General features: G+C 46.9%; 1 protein-coding gene across 1 annotated transcript; it reads right to left on the reverse strand.

The window, feature by feature from the left end:
- Nucleotides 1-15,088: 15,088 nt before the first annotated feature.
- On the reverse strand, nucleotides 15,089-16,749 carry LOC109759839 (thioredoxin-like 1-1, chloroplastic). The gene is made up of 4 exons (XM_020319306.4): nucleotides 16,368-16,749; nucleotides 15,962-16,144; nucleotides 15,699-15,863; nucleotides 15,089-15,584 (listed from the first exon to the last, which is right to left on the reverse strand). Exons 1-4 carry the CDS (start codon nucleotides 16,560-16,562, stop codon nucleotides 15,309-15,311), a joined length of 819 nt encoding a protein of 272 aa, XP_020174895.1. The 5' UTR covers nucleotides 16,563-16,749; the 3' UTR covers nucleotides 15,089-15,308.
- Nucleotides 16,750-17,015: the final 266 nt, after the last annotated feature.

A 17,015-nucleotide genomic window follows, 5' to 3' on the forward strand; every position in this document is an offset into this window, starting at 1 on the left:
TAGAATTAGCGAACATTTTTTGTATCGTGAACATTTTTTCCAAATTCGTGACCATTTTTTTGAATCGTGAACATTTTTTGAATTAGCGAACATTTGTTTGAATTTTTTATATTATGAACATTTTTTACAAATTCGTGAACAGTTTTTTATTTCAGAGCATTTTTCTGTAATCATGATTTACTTATTTTGTGAATATTTTCCAATTTCACGAACTTTTTTTTGAAATCATGAACACTGTTTTAAATTCATGAACATTTTCTAAATTTGTGAACATTTTTTGCCAAATTCATGAACAATTTTTGAATTACAGAGCATCTTTTTGGAAATCATGATTTTTTTTGAAATCATGATAGTTTTATTCAAAATTAGCAACTTTTCTGAAATTTAGGACCTTTTCATATCCCGAATTATTGAAAAAAAAATAAAGAAAGGAAAAGAAAAAGGAAACATCCGCAAAAAAATAGGCGGCGTCCCGGCCACACATGGGCCGTCCCAGAAGGGGAGTGGGGGGTGTGCGCCCACTTGCTTCGTAGCGCATGCTGCGGCCTATAGGCGCCCCCTGCAACCCTTGCTGGCTGTCGTGCTGGGAAGAGGCCAATGCTGCATTGATGCCCCCCAATCCGACTTGGGCCCTTGGGCCGAAAGTGGTATTCGGGCCGTGTCGTGGAATTGACACGGCAGATGTCCTTAGTGTCAGGACTTAGTCGCGAGGACAACGCATCTATGTGGTAGCTTGAGAGGGGTTGAGCGGAATCGAGAGACGCAACACAAGACGAGGATTTAGACAGCTTCGGGCCCCGGGAAACATCATCCGGTAATAACCCTACATGCTGTTTGAGGCTAGGTCTCATTATGATCACGGGAGAGTCGCCGGGAACCGGCTCTCGGTGTTTTGCCCTAGAGATTGTTTCTTGTCTTGTCCCTCTTTGGGGAGCCCTGCCCCTCCTTATATAAGTTAGAGGGGCGGGTTACATGTGGAGTCCTAGTAGGACTAGGACTAGTCTATCTTCTCTTACAAGTTAATTACAAGTCCGGGTCTTGCTTCCTTGTAAAGGAAATATTCGTCATCCCTTTCTTCTTAAGCCGGCCCACCATCTCATGAGCCGGCCATCTGGGCCTTGGGCCTAGTCTTCTATCTGACCCGTCGTTGGAGTCATCCGGGAGTCGTCCGGCTCGTGAGTCGTCTGACAGTGAGCCGTCAGACCCGTGAGTCGCCAGTCTTCTGGCGGGTCACGGTGAAGCGCCAAGTCCGGCCGGGTCATACTTCCGGCCGGGTCATACCGCGGGATATATCCCCGACAGGCCGGGTGCGATGAATAGCAGCCCTTAGACAGCAGCGCCGGGGCCCGAGGTCTATGTTGCGACACAATTTAGAGACATACCTGAAGGTCACTTCTGTTCACCTGAAGAGACCTGTGCCAGGCGCGCGCTTGTGGACGCGAATCTGTCAGGACCTGGACTTATGGCTGCAATCACAAAGAGGGTTTCTATGCTTCAGATCGACGAGCGGCACGCCTTCATCGGCAAGATCGCGGCTTTGCTGTCCACCTCCATTCTTGTGCCCCTCCGGCCACAACCCCATCATGATGACCTTTGCGGCACCGGATCATGGGCATGGTCAAGGGAGCTAGACAGAGCTCAAGACTTCAGCGCCTGAGATCAAACCTCTCTTCCTCTAGGCGATCGCAGGCGGCAATCAGTGTGGAGCTCGGGTTCATCAAGCGCATGGAAGATTTCACTGATGATACACTGCTGGCTTACATTGAGTTCTTCCGCTCACCGATGCCCTCGGAAAACGTGGCCAAGCTGGCACAAATCGCTGGCCTCTCCTCCCCATCGCAGCTGCAGCTCCCTAATGCTGAGCTGCAGGCTATCTTGGAGGAGCTTGCAGGCAATGTCGCCTGATTGCCTTTCACTGTCTGCTCGCAGTTTCCTAGTTTCCATGATTAGTCATTTACTTACCTGCTTCCGCTGTTGTGTTGGGCGCCGTGTGGCTGCCCGGCGAGACCTTGTGCTCGCCCTGTATCCTGTTTACTTGGGCCATATGTGGCCAGACTTTCCCTGTGTACTTTATCTGTTTCTTAATGAACTAGTAAGCTATTTATCTGTGCCATATGTGGCAGACTTTCCCTGTGTACTTTATCTGTGCACGATAACGCAGTAGAAAATTGTTTTCTCATTCATCTAGTTATGAGTTATGACTGGCCATAAAAGAATATAAACTATTGACATAACAATCTCAAATATACATATAATTTATTCTGATGTTTCTTGCTCATTTCTTCATGTTTTTTAGTAGTGACATATATTGACATAACAATCTCAAATGTAAACTATCGCTCACAAGAAAGAAATCATCCTCGAAGCGGCTTTTCCTTTAAAAAAATATTGCAAACGATAATCTCTTTTACGGTTATCTTACTGGAATCTATAATCATGTTCTGCAAATGACAACTATTAGGGAACGAAAACAGATACCTAGCTAAGACCTTTAGTTGTGGAAGGAAGCAACGATGGTGGTGGCTCCTACATCCTCAAAGACAATGAAACCGGGACTCCCAAAAAATCGTTGTTTCCATGTCATGTGTTCAAGGTCTGCTTGGAAGGGAGGTACTTAAATAATTAGACAATAATAATAGTTTTTCTATTTGATTCATATCAACTCATAGAGTACGATAGAAAAATGCAACCAAAAACAGATAACAAGAAATCTAAACGCTATTACTACTCAAACACATGCTTTTTTGGTATTCCAAACTGAAGAGCACTATGAGCCCTGTATCCATCTGTTTATATAGAAGCATTTGTAGATAAGAATGGATCGACCAAATTATGACAGAGAAACAAAATTGTATACAGAGTTATAGACAGGAAATAAATCAAAGGGGTTTCCAACCTGGGTTGGGGAAACCTATCAAACAGGCAATCCAAACAAGCTAAAAGCCAATGAAACCGATGCTCTCACCAAAAGCATGGGGGAAGCTTGCATGTGGTTGGCAATGAGGTGCACAGGTTGAGGTTGTTGCACCAATCACCCATGCAAAATTCAGAATTTTCCAAAATTAAGGATTTTATATGACGTTGTCGGACACATATCATCAACAATGAAAGAGCGACACTCGACAACGCAAGGCAGAGAATATTACAAGAAATTTTAATTTACAATCTACAAATAGTTATCCCAGTGGAAAACCTGCAAGCATCAAAATATAGGACATCGTGGATCAAATTTTGAATAATATTCTTATTGCTGTACGGTGAGAGCAAAATAGGACACAAAGCGTAAATAGCAGACATGAATATTTCACCTTATGGAGTATTCAACTCTTAATGGTAAAGTGTGAAATGATCATGGTTGCATTTAGTTGAAGATGCTCTAGGCAAAGTGTGAAATGCATTTGAAAAATCTGAAAACACATAGTTGTCGTACCATTGCCTTAGGTACTGAACACACATATCCAAAACATCTGAAATCTGTTTTCCATAGTTCTTCGTGGTACACAACCAAATCGTAAACTTATTCGTATATTCCATTACTAATTTTATTGTACAAAGAAATTTTTGGACCCCATTTAGAACATGAGCAGTAGCACTATAAGCCTGTGATGCATACTGTGTATAATTTCTACAGCATGTGTAAGTAAAATGCAATATGATCCGTCACCAAATTATCAAAGACATACCCTGTGAGGACATGGAGGCTGAAAAACAGAGAATATAGAAGACAGAAATAATTGGGTTTTTTTGTGACTCGAATTGAGATAAACATATAAGCATTCAAATAAAGATTATTTGTGACTCCAAAAATAAAAAGCTAGAAGTACCACCGGCACTAATTTTGTTAATGCATACTGTCTATACACTGTTAATGCTATACTACCTTGGTTGTCAACTCTAATATATTAGATGATAGACATATTTGTGCTTACAAATGAGAATAACAAAACAATACATTATATAGACCGTTCCTGTCTCTTGCAAGTTAGGATGTGAACAAAATAGGAGTAACCAATTTTCTCAATTTGGGCACGTGACCTCCGACTAAAAGGAGCACATGAATCAACATAGCAAAGTGATGAAGGCCTATGGCAAACAAACTGAGAACCACCTTGGTGAATGGAAAATCAAGCAAATAAGAAATTCCTATACATTATTGAACCATGTTGAACTTCACGTGTACAAGGTATGTTTTCAGAAATAATCAAGGGGAAAAGTCCACTTTGATTTTTACCTTGCAGACTGAGCTGTGATTTATGAAATTCCATACATCATTGGACCATGCTGAATTTCACGTGTACAAGGTATGTTTTCAGATAACTAAACCTTCTCATCATCTTACATGTCATCTTCTATAAATCTACACAATTTTTTCTAATCTGAACTAAACAGCTTTGAAACAAACTGAAAAATTATCAGCATCTGAACTAAACATTTGTGAAACAAACTAAAAAAAAATCAAAGTCTAAGCACATGTATGCCTCGCAATGGATCACAACAATAAATTTAGTTGCTGATTAATCCATCCTAAAAAATCTAAACTATATTGGAAACAGTGTAGTTGTTGCTCCTCTGTTGGCGCTCTGACCGCTTCACTGCAAGTGCAATCCTTGTGCGTAATTTCTCCATCACGGCCTCTTTTATACCTACAGGAGGGGGTACCGCCTGGTCTTTGACAACAGTGTATGGGCCGCACGACTCACAGCGCAAGCAGGCCTTCCTCAACGAGCTCGCCGACATTCATAACTTAGTGTCAGGGCCTTGGTTGCTGATAGGGGATTTTAACCTGATTGCGGACCCTAGGGACAAAAACAACAACCGCATCTGCCGAAGATGGATGAACAAATTTAGACGAACTCTGAATAGGTCCAGCCTACACGAGTTGCCGCTAATTGGCGGAAGGTTCACATGGAGCAATGAACAAGACTCGCCTACTTTACCGTGCATTCTGCAATGTTGAATGGGAACTCCTTTTCCCAATGGCCAAGCTGCTTCCACAATCCTCCGTGATATCTGACCATTGCCCGTTGCTATTGATCAATGATGCAATCATAAAAAAAAAATAGGCGTTTCCTTTTTGAGGCATACTGGCAATTCATTGCGGGGTTCAGGGAGGTGGTGGACCAATCTTGGGCCAGGGACGTTGGCAATGCATGTCCTTTAACCAGGCTTAACACAAAATTGTGGCGCTTGGGTAAGGCACTCCAGGGATGGAGCCGCCCAATTGTTGGAGATGTTCAGAAGCAACTCTCTCTGGAAACGAGCTTATCCTGCAGCTTGATACAGCCCAAGACTACCGGACACTTTCACAGGATGAAAAATCGCTTCGCTCCAAGCTTAAGTCCAGATCCTTGGGACTCGTTGTACTCCTAAAAATCAAACTGCGACAGCGTGAGATGACACTGTGATAGCTAAGAAAACTCCAGGGTGTCGTCTCTCCCAGGCGACTCGGGCGGGCACCCCGCCGACCGCCGCCAGAGCCTCCCCGTCAGCCACCATCCCCCTGCCGCCGCCGGCAAAACGACGTCAGGCAAATCCCGGCGACGGCCGGCGGCAGCGGGATCCATCCCACCCGCGCGTGCGAGCCCTGCTGCCTCGCCCTCTTCCGCGCAGGGCTCCGTCAGATCTGGGCTCGGTTCTCCATCTGGTCGCCGCCCCGCTGCCGGTTGTCGCCCCTCCCTTCAGATCCGGCCGGTGCGCCGCTGTCTGCGTGCTTCCGGCGCCCTTGGCCGGCTCTGGTGGCTGCCTCGGCGGATGCTCCACCCGCCGTCCCCTGCTGCGCCCCGCCTCCCTGCTTCGCGTCCTTGTGCCAGCCTCCGCCGCCTCCTGCCCTCAACCGCTCGCCGCTGCCACAGCCCGTCCTCGTGGCACCCCGCCCCTGCTCCGCGTCCTTGCATCGGGCCGTCGCCAACTACTGTTCTGCCGCCACGTCTCCCCGCCTCCACCGCCCCCCATCGTCGGCGTGCTTCTAGGCGTGCTCACCAACGAAGGTGGCGTCGTGGCTCCTGCGACTTTGGAGCCCTCCACCTCCCAGTTCCCCAGTGGGTTGTCGCTGTTCATGGCTTTTCCCGATGGGGGCGCCGCACCGGTTCCTCGCTGGTGCCCTCGGTGTCAAGGGTGCCTGCCGGCGTGGCTCCGCCGGTTGGATTCACCTGGATCTGGGGCCGTCCATTCCAGCACTACCCGGCGCTACTGGCGGCTGCTCTGTGACTTGTCGCGTGGCGGATGTGACCATGGATGGGGAGAAATCCTTGGTCGGCCTCCTGCTGGCTGAGACAGCGGCGACGCGTCCCGTCGTTTTCCATCTTGATGGCGTTGTCTTCATCCCCGGTCTTGTGATGTTTTGGGTGTGCTTTGTGGAGCTCTGTGCTTGGTGATGCCCTTCAACTACACCGGTGGCCTTCAACTACACCGGTGGCACACAGGTGCCGTGGCGCAGTCTCGGCCTGGCGTGACCGTTTGAATGTACCCCATGACACAGGTGGTGTCGCGGTGTTGTGCAGTCTTGGTTGCCCGGTGCTTTTCGATTGCGTCGACGGCACAGTGTCGTGGTTTAATCTTGGCTCACCGCTACAGTTCGAGCGCCCGTGGTGCCCCTTGTTGTGATGTTTTGGGTGTGCTCTGTGAAGTTCTATGCCGGGTGATGCCCTCCGACTACACCTGTGGCACACAGGTGCCGTGGCGTCGTCTCGGCCCGGTATGACCGTTCGAATGTACCCCATGACACAGGTGGTGTCGCGGCGTTGTGCAGTCTTGGTTGCCCGGTGTTTTTCGATTGCGTCGATGGTGCAGTGTCATGGTTTAGTCTCGGCTCGCCGCTGCAGTTCGAGCGTCCGTGGTGCCCCTTGTTGTGTTGTGTCCACCCCCTCGCCATGTGTTATCTATGTGTTGTTTTTCTTTATTTCTCCTTCCCGTGCCCCTGTACTTCTGGTTCACTTGAACCCTATCTTGTATTAGGCTACAAAGCCTATAGGCAACAAATGAATACAATTCAGGTGGGGAGGATTTCTTCTCCCCCGATGAAAATTAAAAAAAAAACTGCGACAGCGTAGCAGAGTGCTTTGGCTCAGAGCTGAAGGCGCCAACACAAAAAATTTCCAGAGGAAAGCCAATGCGCGGCGCAATCATGGCACGATTCATGTGCTCCATGGCCCTGCTGGGCCGGTCTCCAACTCGGACGCGATGACAGATCTGGCCCACGATCACTTCATGAACATCTTTGGCAGATCACAACCTTGGAGCACAACTCTTAATTGGGACGAGCTTGGCCTTGATCATGAGGATCTAACGGATATTGAGGGGGATTTCACCTTCGAGGAGGTCAAGCAAGCCATTGATGATATGCCTTCAGAAAAAGCACCGGGTCCGGATGGCTTCTCGGGTTGTTTCTTCAAATCGTGCTAGGAGACGATCAAAGTTGTTGTTCTTGCGGCGCTTCAGCAGCTACACAGAATGGACAGTCGAGGGCTGCTGCGAGTCAACAAGGCGCTGATAGTACTAATACCTAAGAAGCAGGGTGCTGACAATTTGCAAGACTTCAGGCCAATCTCCCTTTTACATAGTCTGATCAAAATCTTTTCGAAGATCCTGGCGCGTCGCCTAGCCCCTAAACTTAGTCGCCTGGTCCATCACTGCCAAAGTGCATTTATCAAGAAGCTAGCGTAGCATCCAGGGGAACTTCTTGTATGTTCAAAACACGGCAAGATTTTTGCACAAGACCAAGAAACCAGCTATCCTGCTAAAGTTGAATATAGCTAAAGCTTTGGACTCCATCTCGTGGGATTACATCCTTGAAATGTTAGAAGCAAGAGGTTTTGGTGCTCGGTGCGTGAATGGATAGCAATGCTGCTGCGCACATCTTCGTCACGTGTACTGATAAATGAACAGCAATCCGAGGCGGTGCATCACCGAAAGGGACTAAGGCAAGGGGACCCCATTTCTCCGTTCCTCTTCATCCTCGCGATGGATCCATTACAGAGAATGATGGCTTTGGCCACCGAGCATCGCGTGTTTTTACGACTGCCGGGCCGCAGAAACCTGATGAGATGCTCCTTTTATGCGGATGATGTGGCTCTCTTCATGAGCCCCACCAAGAATGATGCGAAAATGATCAAACTACTGCTTAACTGTTTTGGCTCGGCCACGGGACTGCATGTGAACAATACCAAAAGTCTTGCGCTGCCAATCAGATGCGCTGGCCGCTACCTTGATCGCGTTCTGGCGCCCCTTGGAATCCCCGTTAAACAGTTCCCGACTATGTACCTAGGGATGCCGCTTTCCCTTAGAAACCTGACAAAGACAGATGTTGACCCCCTGTTGATAAAATTCAGTAACAGATCGGCTTGCTGGAAGGGGCGTTTCATGGCCAAGAGTGGGCGAGTGGTGCTCTTAAAGGCAAATCTAATACCTCTAATGATCTACATGATGACCGTGCACAAACTACCGGCTTGGGTGCTAAAACGCATGGTACAAATCTGCCGGGCATGGCTGTGGAATGGAGATAGCACTTGTAACGGCGGCCAATGCAGAGTGGCATGGAGCCAAATATGCAGGCCTAAGCACCTCGGCGGCCTAGGAGTCGTGGATTTTGCGAAGTTCGGCGCCGCGCTGCGTCTTCGATGGTTGTGGCTTGCGTGGCGGGATCCGGAACGGCCTTGGGCTCAATCTCCGTTACCTTGTGATTCGGCCGACCGCATGCTGTTTTGTATGGCCACTGACATCAAAATTGGCGATGGAAGGCTGGCGAGGTTCTGGCACGACAGATGGTTGAATGGTCAGTGCCCCAAAGTCATTGCTCCGGGCCTCTTCAAGATCTCTGCAAGGAAAAAACAGATCGGTTCACGAGGCCATCCAGGGCGAAACATGGCTGTCAGACCTGTCCCGTGGTCTCGATGTGCATCTGATCGCGAAGCTAACAGGGCTGGCTTCGCTCCTGGAGAACGTTAATCTGATTTCCGGCCAGCCAGCTACAATATCTTGGAGGTTCACGTCTGACCAAGAGTACAGTGCAAGGTCGGCGTACCTGCTGCAATTTGAGGGCGCAATTCCTATGGATGCCTACGGGCTTATTTGGTCGGCATGGGCTCCTGGAAAATGCCGTTTTTTTCATTTGGATCTTGACTGCGGATGCCTTGCTCCGACGAGGCTGGGAAAATAATTACTTATGTCCGCTATGTGAGAGGAACCTCGAGACGCCTTTCCACCTTCTAGTTGACTGCCCTTGGTCCAGACTAAGCTGGGACGCGATCGCTTCCCGAACAGGCCTACTTTTGCTAAAGCCGTTGTCCTGGAGCTTCAACATCAACCAATGGATGAGCAGCTGTTTCCGAGATGCGGCAACGGGCAAGAAAAAAGGAACACTGTCACTAATGCACCTGATGGCCTGGGAAATTTGGCGCGAGCGTAACAGACGGCTTTTCAAGATGGAATCACTCAGCCACAATGCTTTCATTACTCTAGTTAGGGATGAGATTTGCTTGTGGAACCTGGCCGGTGCAGGAATTCCTTTCGATCCTGGCTGACCCGTCTTCGTTGTTTCTTTTCTTCTTATGCTCCTTATTCTGTTTTTCTTTAGGTGCTTGCCCAGTCTGGGTTCTTTGTAACTGGGTTTTTTTTCCTCTGATCAATGAATTTGGTAGCCAAACTACCAACATTTGAAAAAATTATGAAAAATTATCACACTGTAGAGAATTTATCAGAGCTTATTGTGCAAAAAGTTTCAACATTTTATCACATTCTAACTTTTCTCGGGAATTTTTGTAACAGCGATAAACTTTTTGTTTTGAAACAGCAACATGTAGACTTGCAAAATAAGCATGGCAAAAGCTATCATTACCACTATTATTGAAATAAAAGATGCAAAAAATTATTGTAAATAACAGAAATCAAATACAAACAAAATAAAATTATGCTCCAAGCAAAACGCATATCATGTGACGAATAAAAATATAGCCTCAAGTAAGATTGCCGATATTGTTAGAGACGAAAGAGGGGATGCCTTCTGGGGCATCCCCAAGCTTAGGGTCTTGTCACTCCTTATTCTCCTCATATCGATATCTTACCCAAAACTTGAAAACTTCAATCACACAAAACTTAACGGAACTTCGTGAGATAGGTTAGTATGATAAAGACAAATCATTCACTTTGGTACTGCAAAAGACAAGATTCATAATTGTTCCCACACAATACCTACTGTACCTTATCATTTCCACAATTTATATTGAGCAATATAAGCCATAGAAACTAGGAAACAAGCAAACTATGCATTGAAAACAGAATCTGTCAAAAACAGAACAGTCTGTAATGATATGGACAACTACCATACTTCTACTAATCTAAAAATTCTGAAAAATTAGGACAACGTAGACAATTTATATATCAATCATCTGTAAAAAAATCAGAATTTTATCTTGTTCCGGTGAATTTAAACAATTCTATTTCTGAAAGCAAAAGTTTCTGTTTTTGCACAGAATCAAGTCAACTATCATCCACACTATCCCAAAGGCTTTACTTGGCACTTTATTAAAACAAAGGCTACAAAACATGATCACTACAGTATCATAATCATGTGAACACACAAAAACAGTAGGTAAAAGTGTTGGATTGTCTCCCAACAAGCGCTTTTCTTTAATGCCTTTTAGCTAGGCAGCATGATTTCAATGATGCTACCATAAAAGATAAGAATTGGAACACAAAGAGAGCATCATGAAGCACATGGCAAGCACATTTAAGTCTAACCCACTTTTTATGCATAGGGATTTTATGATCAAATAATTTATGGGAACAAGAATCAAATAGCATAGGAAGGCAAAACAAGCACAACTTCAAGATTTTCAACACAGAGAGGAAACTTGATATTATTGCAATTCCTACAAGCATAAGTTCCTCCCTCATATATTTTTCAGTAGCATCATGAAGAAATTCAACAATATAACCATCACATAAAGCATTCTTTTCATGACACAAAAGCATAGAAAACTTATTACTCTCCACATAAACAAATTTCTTCTCATCAATAGTAGTGGGAGCAAACTCAACAAAATAACTATCATGAGAGTGAAAATTAAAATAATGATGACAAGTTTCATGGTTATCGTTATTCTTTATAGCATACATGTCATCGGCACAATCATCATAGATAGTAACTTTGTTCTCATAATCAATTGAAACATTTTCCAAAATAGTGGATTCATCACTAAGTAAAGTCATGACCTCTCCAAATCCACTTTTATCAATATTGTGAAAAGGTACACCATCCAAAATAGTGGGATCATTAGTACCTAGAGTTGACACTCTTCCAAACCCACTTTCATCAATATAATCATCATAAATAGGAGGCATGCAATCATTATAACAAATTTGCACATCCAATCTTGGGGGACTAAAAATGTCATCTTCATCAAACATAGCATCCCCAAGCTTATGGCTTTGCATATTATTAGCATCATGGATATTCAAAGAATTCATACGAACATTACAATCATGCTCATCATTTATGCCAAACATTTTATTGAATTCTTCTTCTATCAATTGAGCACAATTTTTCTTTCCATCATTTTCACGAAATACATTATAAAGATGAATAATATGATGCAACCTCAATTCCATTTTTTTGTAGTTTTCTTTTATAAACCAAACTAGTGATAAAACAAGTAGCTAAAAGATTCAATTACAAGATCTAAAGATATACCTTCAAGCACTCACCTCCCCGATAACGGCGCTAGAAAAGAGCATGATGTCTACTACGTAACTTTATTCTTGTAGACTTGTGTTAGGCCTCCAAGCGCAGAGTTTTGTAGGACAGTAGCAAATTTTCCTCAAGTGGATGACCTAAGATTTATCAATCCGTGGGAGGCGTAGGATGAAGATGGTCTCTCAAACAATCCTGCAACCAAATAACAAAGAGTATCTTGTGTCCCCAACACACCAAATACAATGGTAATTTGTATAGATGCACTAGTTGGGCGAAGAGATGGTGATACAAGTGTAATATGGATAGTAGATATTGATTTTTGTAATAGTAACAATAAAAAACAGCAAGGTAGCAAGTAACAAAAGTGAGCACAAGCGGCATTGCAATGCTTGAAAATGAGGCCTAGGGTCCATACTTTCGCTAGTGCAATCTCTCAACAATGCTAATATAATTGGATCATATAACCATCCCTCAACATGCGACGAAGAATCACTCTAAAGTTCCTATCTAGCGGAGAGCATAAGAAAAAAAAAGTTTGTAGGGTACGAAACCACCTCAAAGCTATTCTTTCCGATCAATCTATCCTAGAGTTCGTACTAAAATAACACCAAGCTATTCTTTCCGATCGATCTAACCAAGAGTTCGTACTAAAATAACACCATATGATACACATCAACCAAATCTAATGTCACCGCGAGTATCCGTGAGTTGATTATACGATATGCATCAAACAATTTCATATTCATAAAACTCAATCCAACAAAAGGAACCTCAAAGAGTGCCCCAAGATTTCTACCGGAGAAACAAAGACGAGAACGTGCATCAACCCCTATGCATAGATTACCCCAATGTCACCTCAAGAATCCGCGAGTTGAGTGCCAAAACACATATCAAGTGAATCAATATGATACCCCATTGACCACGGGTATTCATAGCAAGACATACATCAAGTGCTCTCAGATCCATAAGAGTATTTAATCCGATAAAATGAAATCTCAAAGGGAAAACTCAATTCATCACAACAAGATAGAGAGGGGAAAACACCATATGATCCGACTATATTAACAAAGTCCGCGATACATCAAGATCGTGACATCTCAAGAACACGAGAGAGAGAGAGAGAGAGAGAGAGAGATTAAACACATAGCTACTGGTACAAACCCTCAGCCCCGAGGGTGGACTACTCCCTCCTCATCATGGTGGCCGCCGGGATGATGAATATGGCCACCGGTGATGATTTCCCCCACCGGCGGAGTGCTGGAACGGGGTCCAGATTGGTTTTTCGTGGCTACAGAGGCTTGCGGCGACGGAACTTCTAATCTTGGGTTACCCTGAGGGTTTTTGGAATATTTGACAATTTATAGGGCGAAGAGGCGGTGCAGGAGGCCACCGAGGTGGGCACAACCCACCTCGGCCCCCGGCGCGCCCAGGTGGGTTGTGCCCCCCTCGGGGTACACCTCTGGTACTTCTCTGGCCCATCCTGGGTGTTCTAGTTCATAAAAATTCTTCAAAAAGTTCCATGGTGTTTAGACTCCGTTTGATATTGATTTTCTGCGAAGTAAAAAAAAAGCAAAAAACTGCAACTGGCACTGGGCACTATGTCAATAGGTTAGTCCCAAAAAATGATATGAAGTTGCTATAAAATGATTGTAAAACATCCAAGCATGATAATATATCAGCATGGAATAATAAAAAATTATAGATATGTTGGAGACGTATCACAACGCGCCATCAATGGCGAGCTGCCCAGCCTCCTCCTTTGTGCTATGTTGCAACACTGACGGCGAGTAGCCCAGCCTCCTCATGCGTGCTGCATTGCAGCACCGGAGGCAAGCAGCGTCGTCCTCCGGCCTTCGTGCTGCGTTGCAACACCGGCGATGACGATGCAAGTGGCTCGCGTTGCCCCTTCCCGCTCGCAACAATGGTGGTGTGTCATGATGAGGATCAACAGCTAGTGGTCCCGACGCCCCTCACTCGTGGCAATATGAACTAATTGCGGCGGGATGCAGCAGGCAGTGGTCACCGTCGTCTCTCCCAATTCACAGCAGCGTTGGCTGGTGATCGGCATTGCCATGGAAGCCCTCCCTTGTCGACTGTGAAGAACGAAAAGCCAACTAGATACTACTCCTAAGAGCAACTCTAGCAGACCCCTTATAACGCGTTTACAGTTCATGGAAAACACGTTTTGCTGGCTGGCGCAGACTGCGGCCGAATAGACTCGGCGACGGGGACCCGGGGACGGCTCGGCTCGGCGGATCCGAGGCGCCGGCGAGTGGACCCGGGTGTAGTGCGGCCCGGCGGCGTGATCCCGCCGGCGGAAGTGGCCGGAAAGCAGGCGGCGGGGCGGGCGGCGACGGTGGCGGGTGGCTGTGGGATTTTGTGGGTCAGGGCGATATAAGGGGTCTGCAAGAGTTGCTCGAATAGAGTTAGACACCTTTTGTTGTTATGTCGTGTACAGAATCGCAGGCTTAAGCTGTCAGCTTGTAGGCCTGCTGAGTGCCACCGATTGCTTAAGGTGTCTAACTCCATTACTTGAATTTTGATTTCTTGCAGATCAACTTAAGCCAACCTTATCCAAGCCGTCAGATTAGGGATGCTTCTGAATTCTGTACACGGCATGCACAATGATCTAACTTAGCATAAAAGCATCAGAAGTCGACACTGCACTTCAAGCCGGATAAGCTCATCTGACCGCTCTCTTGTACCAGTTGAGATAATATCTCATCCAACGTACGTATGTTCTAGTCTACACGCTAGGATATCCCCGATTCCCGATACAACTGTGCGCCTGATTCCAACACCAATTCTTGTAGCTTCCTAACGACCGTATCGGTTAGCGCATGGGCGCGACCATCATCTACACACCGTTTGCTCGTTTCCAGTGGAGGCGACAAGGATGATGGCGCCTTCCTTATCCATCAACCATCAAAGCCCCCAATAATGCTTATCGTCACCATGCCCGGTTGATGCAACGGCACATCACAGCTTTTATGGGCCTTCCGTCTCAGCAACACCAATTCGATCTTCTTCCGAACAAACTTCGCCCACGCATGCTGAACCACATGAGTGTGACCTGCCAACAGAAATCCTTCTCAAGAGGGTCAAGCTTACCCAGCACACTGATTCAAAGTTCTCATTACAAGGTTGTCAGAATCACAACCAAAACTAACTCATTTGATTCTACGATTATCGTTCATAAATTCTACTTTTCTACGGTCCTGGTAGTGAAGATTCTACGATTTGCGATCCTGTTATCAAAGCTCTGATCCGATTCAAAATCACTCAACCTTGTCATTAGGCCTCAGTACCCGCATTTTTTCGCCTAAATCTTGGAGAAAGAACAATCTCAGAGAAAGAACAGAGAGCAACTAGAATTCATGGAGATGATCAGTCATGAAGGATCTTAATTCTGGGGAGGCATCATCCCATTGTTTCATTAAACCAAGGATTGCATTGATGAGCAACGGCTAGTTGCAGCAACACGATCACAATAGAGCTTCGGCAGGTTTACAAAAACTAAAACCTTAGCCTGCGATTCTGCCTCTCGAATTCAATACAACACACAACAAAAGAAGAAAATCTGTACAGAAATGGCCGGATTCGGCCTGGTCTCGAGTTACTATCTTCCAGAGGGGATCAGCGAGCCATTCTCAGATCCCAGAGTGAGAGGCTGCGTCGCGGCCGCAGGCAATGGCATCCATGGGCCGCCAATGGAGGCAGCTTCCATTTGGATGGCCTCGGCGATCGGCACCAGCGTCGGCTTCTCGTTGTAGGTGAATTCCAGGTCCCTGTTTGCAGCCAGAGCCAAGAGCTCCGCCTCCTCGAGCCCCCGTGCCGGGCCGAGGCTGCACCTGTCCGGCGAGTGCTTTGCGAGGGCGTCCTTGAACTTCTTGATCTGTAATCGGATCGAATTGCAGCAAGCATGTCAGCATTCATCTCATCTTAAACGTGTATGAAGAACATTTTTGTAGTAAGCAGAAACGTTTTACAGTATACAAGTGAGACTTACGGTTGCATTGGTGCAGCTGAAGCTGCTGACCCTGCCCTGAGCTCCCCTGTAGAACCTGAAGAAAGGGAGGACATGGACATGGAGGCTGTAGCACATGGACTTGTGCTTCTCGTAGTTGACTTGCAGGAACAGCACGTCCGGATTCCGCTCAGCGAACTGCGCAATCTGCACATCAGAAGAACCGAATTCGCTTGAGTATACTTTGCAGTGTTTGGAATCAGAATTGTTGGATCGAACCGGGGCTTTTGGCCAAGAATTTCTACCTTGGGGTGGAGAGCGCGGCAGCCACCGCAGCCGGGGGAGAAGAAGTCGACGACGACGAGCTTGTCGCCGGCGTTGAGCAGGGAGTAGGCGAGGTCTTGCGCGGACTCGACCTCCCTCATGTTGGGGTGCGTCACCTTCTCCCACCACCTCATGGCCTTGCCAATCGTCAGGTTCCCGTTCATCTGCAGCCAACAACCAGCTCTAATTTAGTCCGCGTCCAGCACTGCAGGTCTGCAGCATTGTATTCCCCACCAGCTAAAAACTAAAACTAATAAAACAAAAAAAAAAGTAACAAAACAGAAATTTCAGCCCACAGAACAGATAAAATGGAACTGAAATCTCAAGATCTCGTCTAGAAAATCTCGAACAGGGAACAAGAACGCGGATTGGAACGAAAGGACCGACCTGTCCAGCAGCGGCCGCCGCTTGGAGGCTCCGGGGCAGGGGCCTGTCCGCCAGCGCCACCCTCCCGGCGGGGAAGGAGCTCTTGGAGCGGTACCCAGCGCCCATCGGCAAAGACTCCGCGAGCGCCGCCGCGGCGCCCAAGTCCCCGCACGGCGCCGCCACGCTGCCGCCGCCGCCGCATAGCGCGCTGGCCATGGCTGCCAAGCAGAAGGAAGAGCAGGAAGAGGGAGCACGAGCGCGCGCGCGCACAGAGAGAGAGAGGGGGTCTCGGGGGAGAAGAGAGGCAGGGAGCACGAGTCAAGGGCAATGGCGGATGGGGAGATGCGGCGAGGAAGAAAAGGTCGCCGCCCCTTTTAACGAAGCGAGGAAAAGCGAAAAAGGCACACGCTTTTTTTTACCGTCTTCGCCCGAACGGCTTTCACGTGGGGTGAATTCTTGACATCCGTCGGATCATGCATCGGACGGCGAGGTGGCGGCCACGAGGTGGGGGCGGTTGGGGCGGGCCGTTTGTGCCGGTGTAAAAGGTGCGGTGGAGTGGATATGTTTTGGATAAGATTAGGGCTGGGCCGGTAGGTACTGGAGGTTAAAGCGCCACGTGTTCACGGTGTCTGCCTGCGTGGGACCACACAACGAAAAGGGCGTGGTTCG

The sequence above is a fragment of the Aegilops tauschii genome, chromosome 2 (assembly GCF_002575655.3).
Source record: "Aegilops tauschii subsp. strangulata cultivar AL8/78 chromosome 2, Aet v6.0, whole genome shotgun sequence".
In the NCBI taxonomy this organism is placed as follows: domain Eukaryota; kingdom Viridiplantae; phylum Streptophyta; class Magnoliopsida; order Poales; family Poaceae; genus Aegilops; species Aegilops tauschii.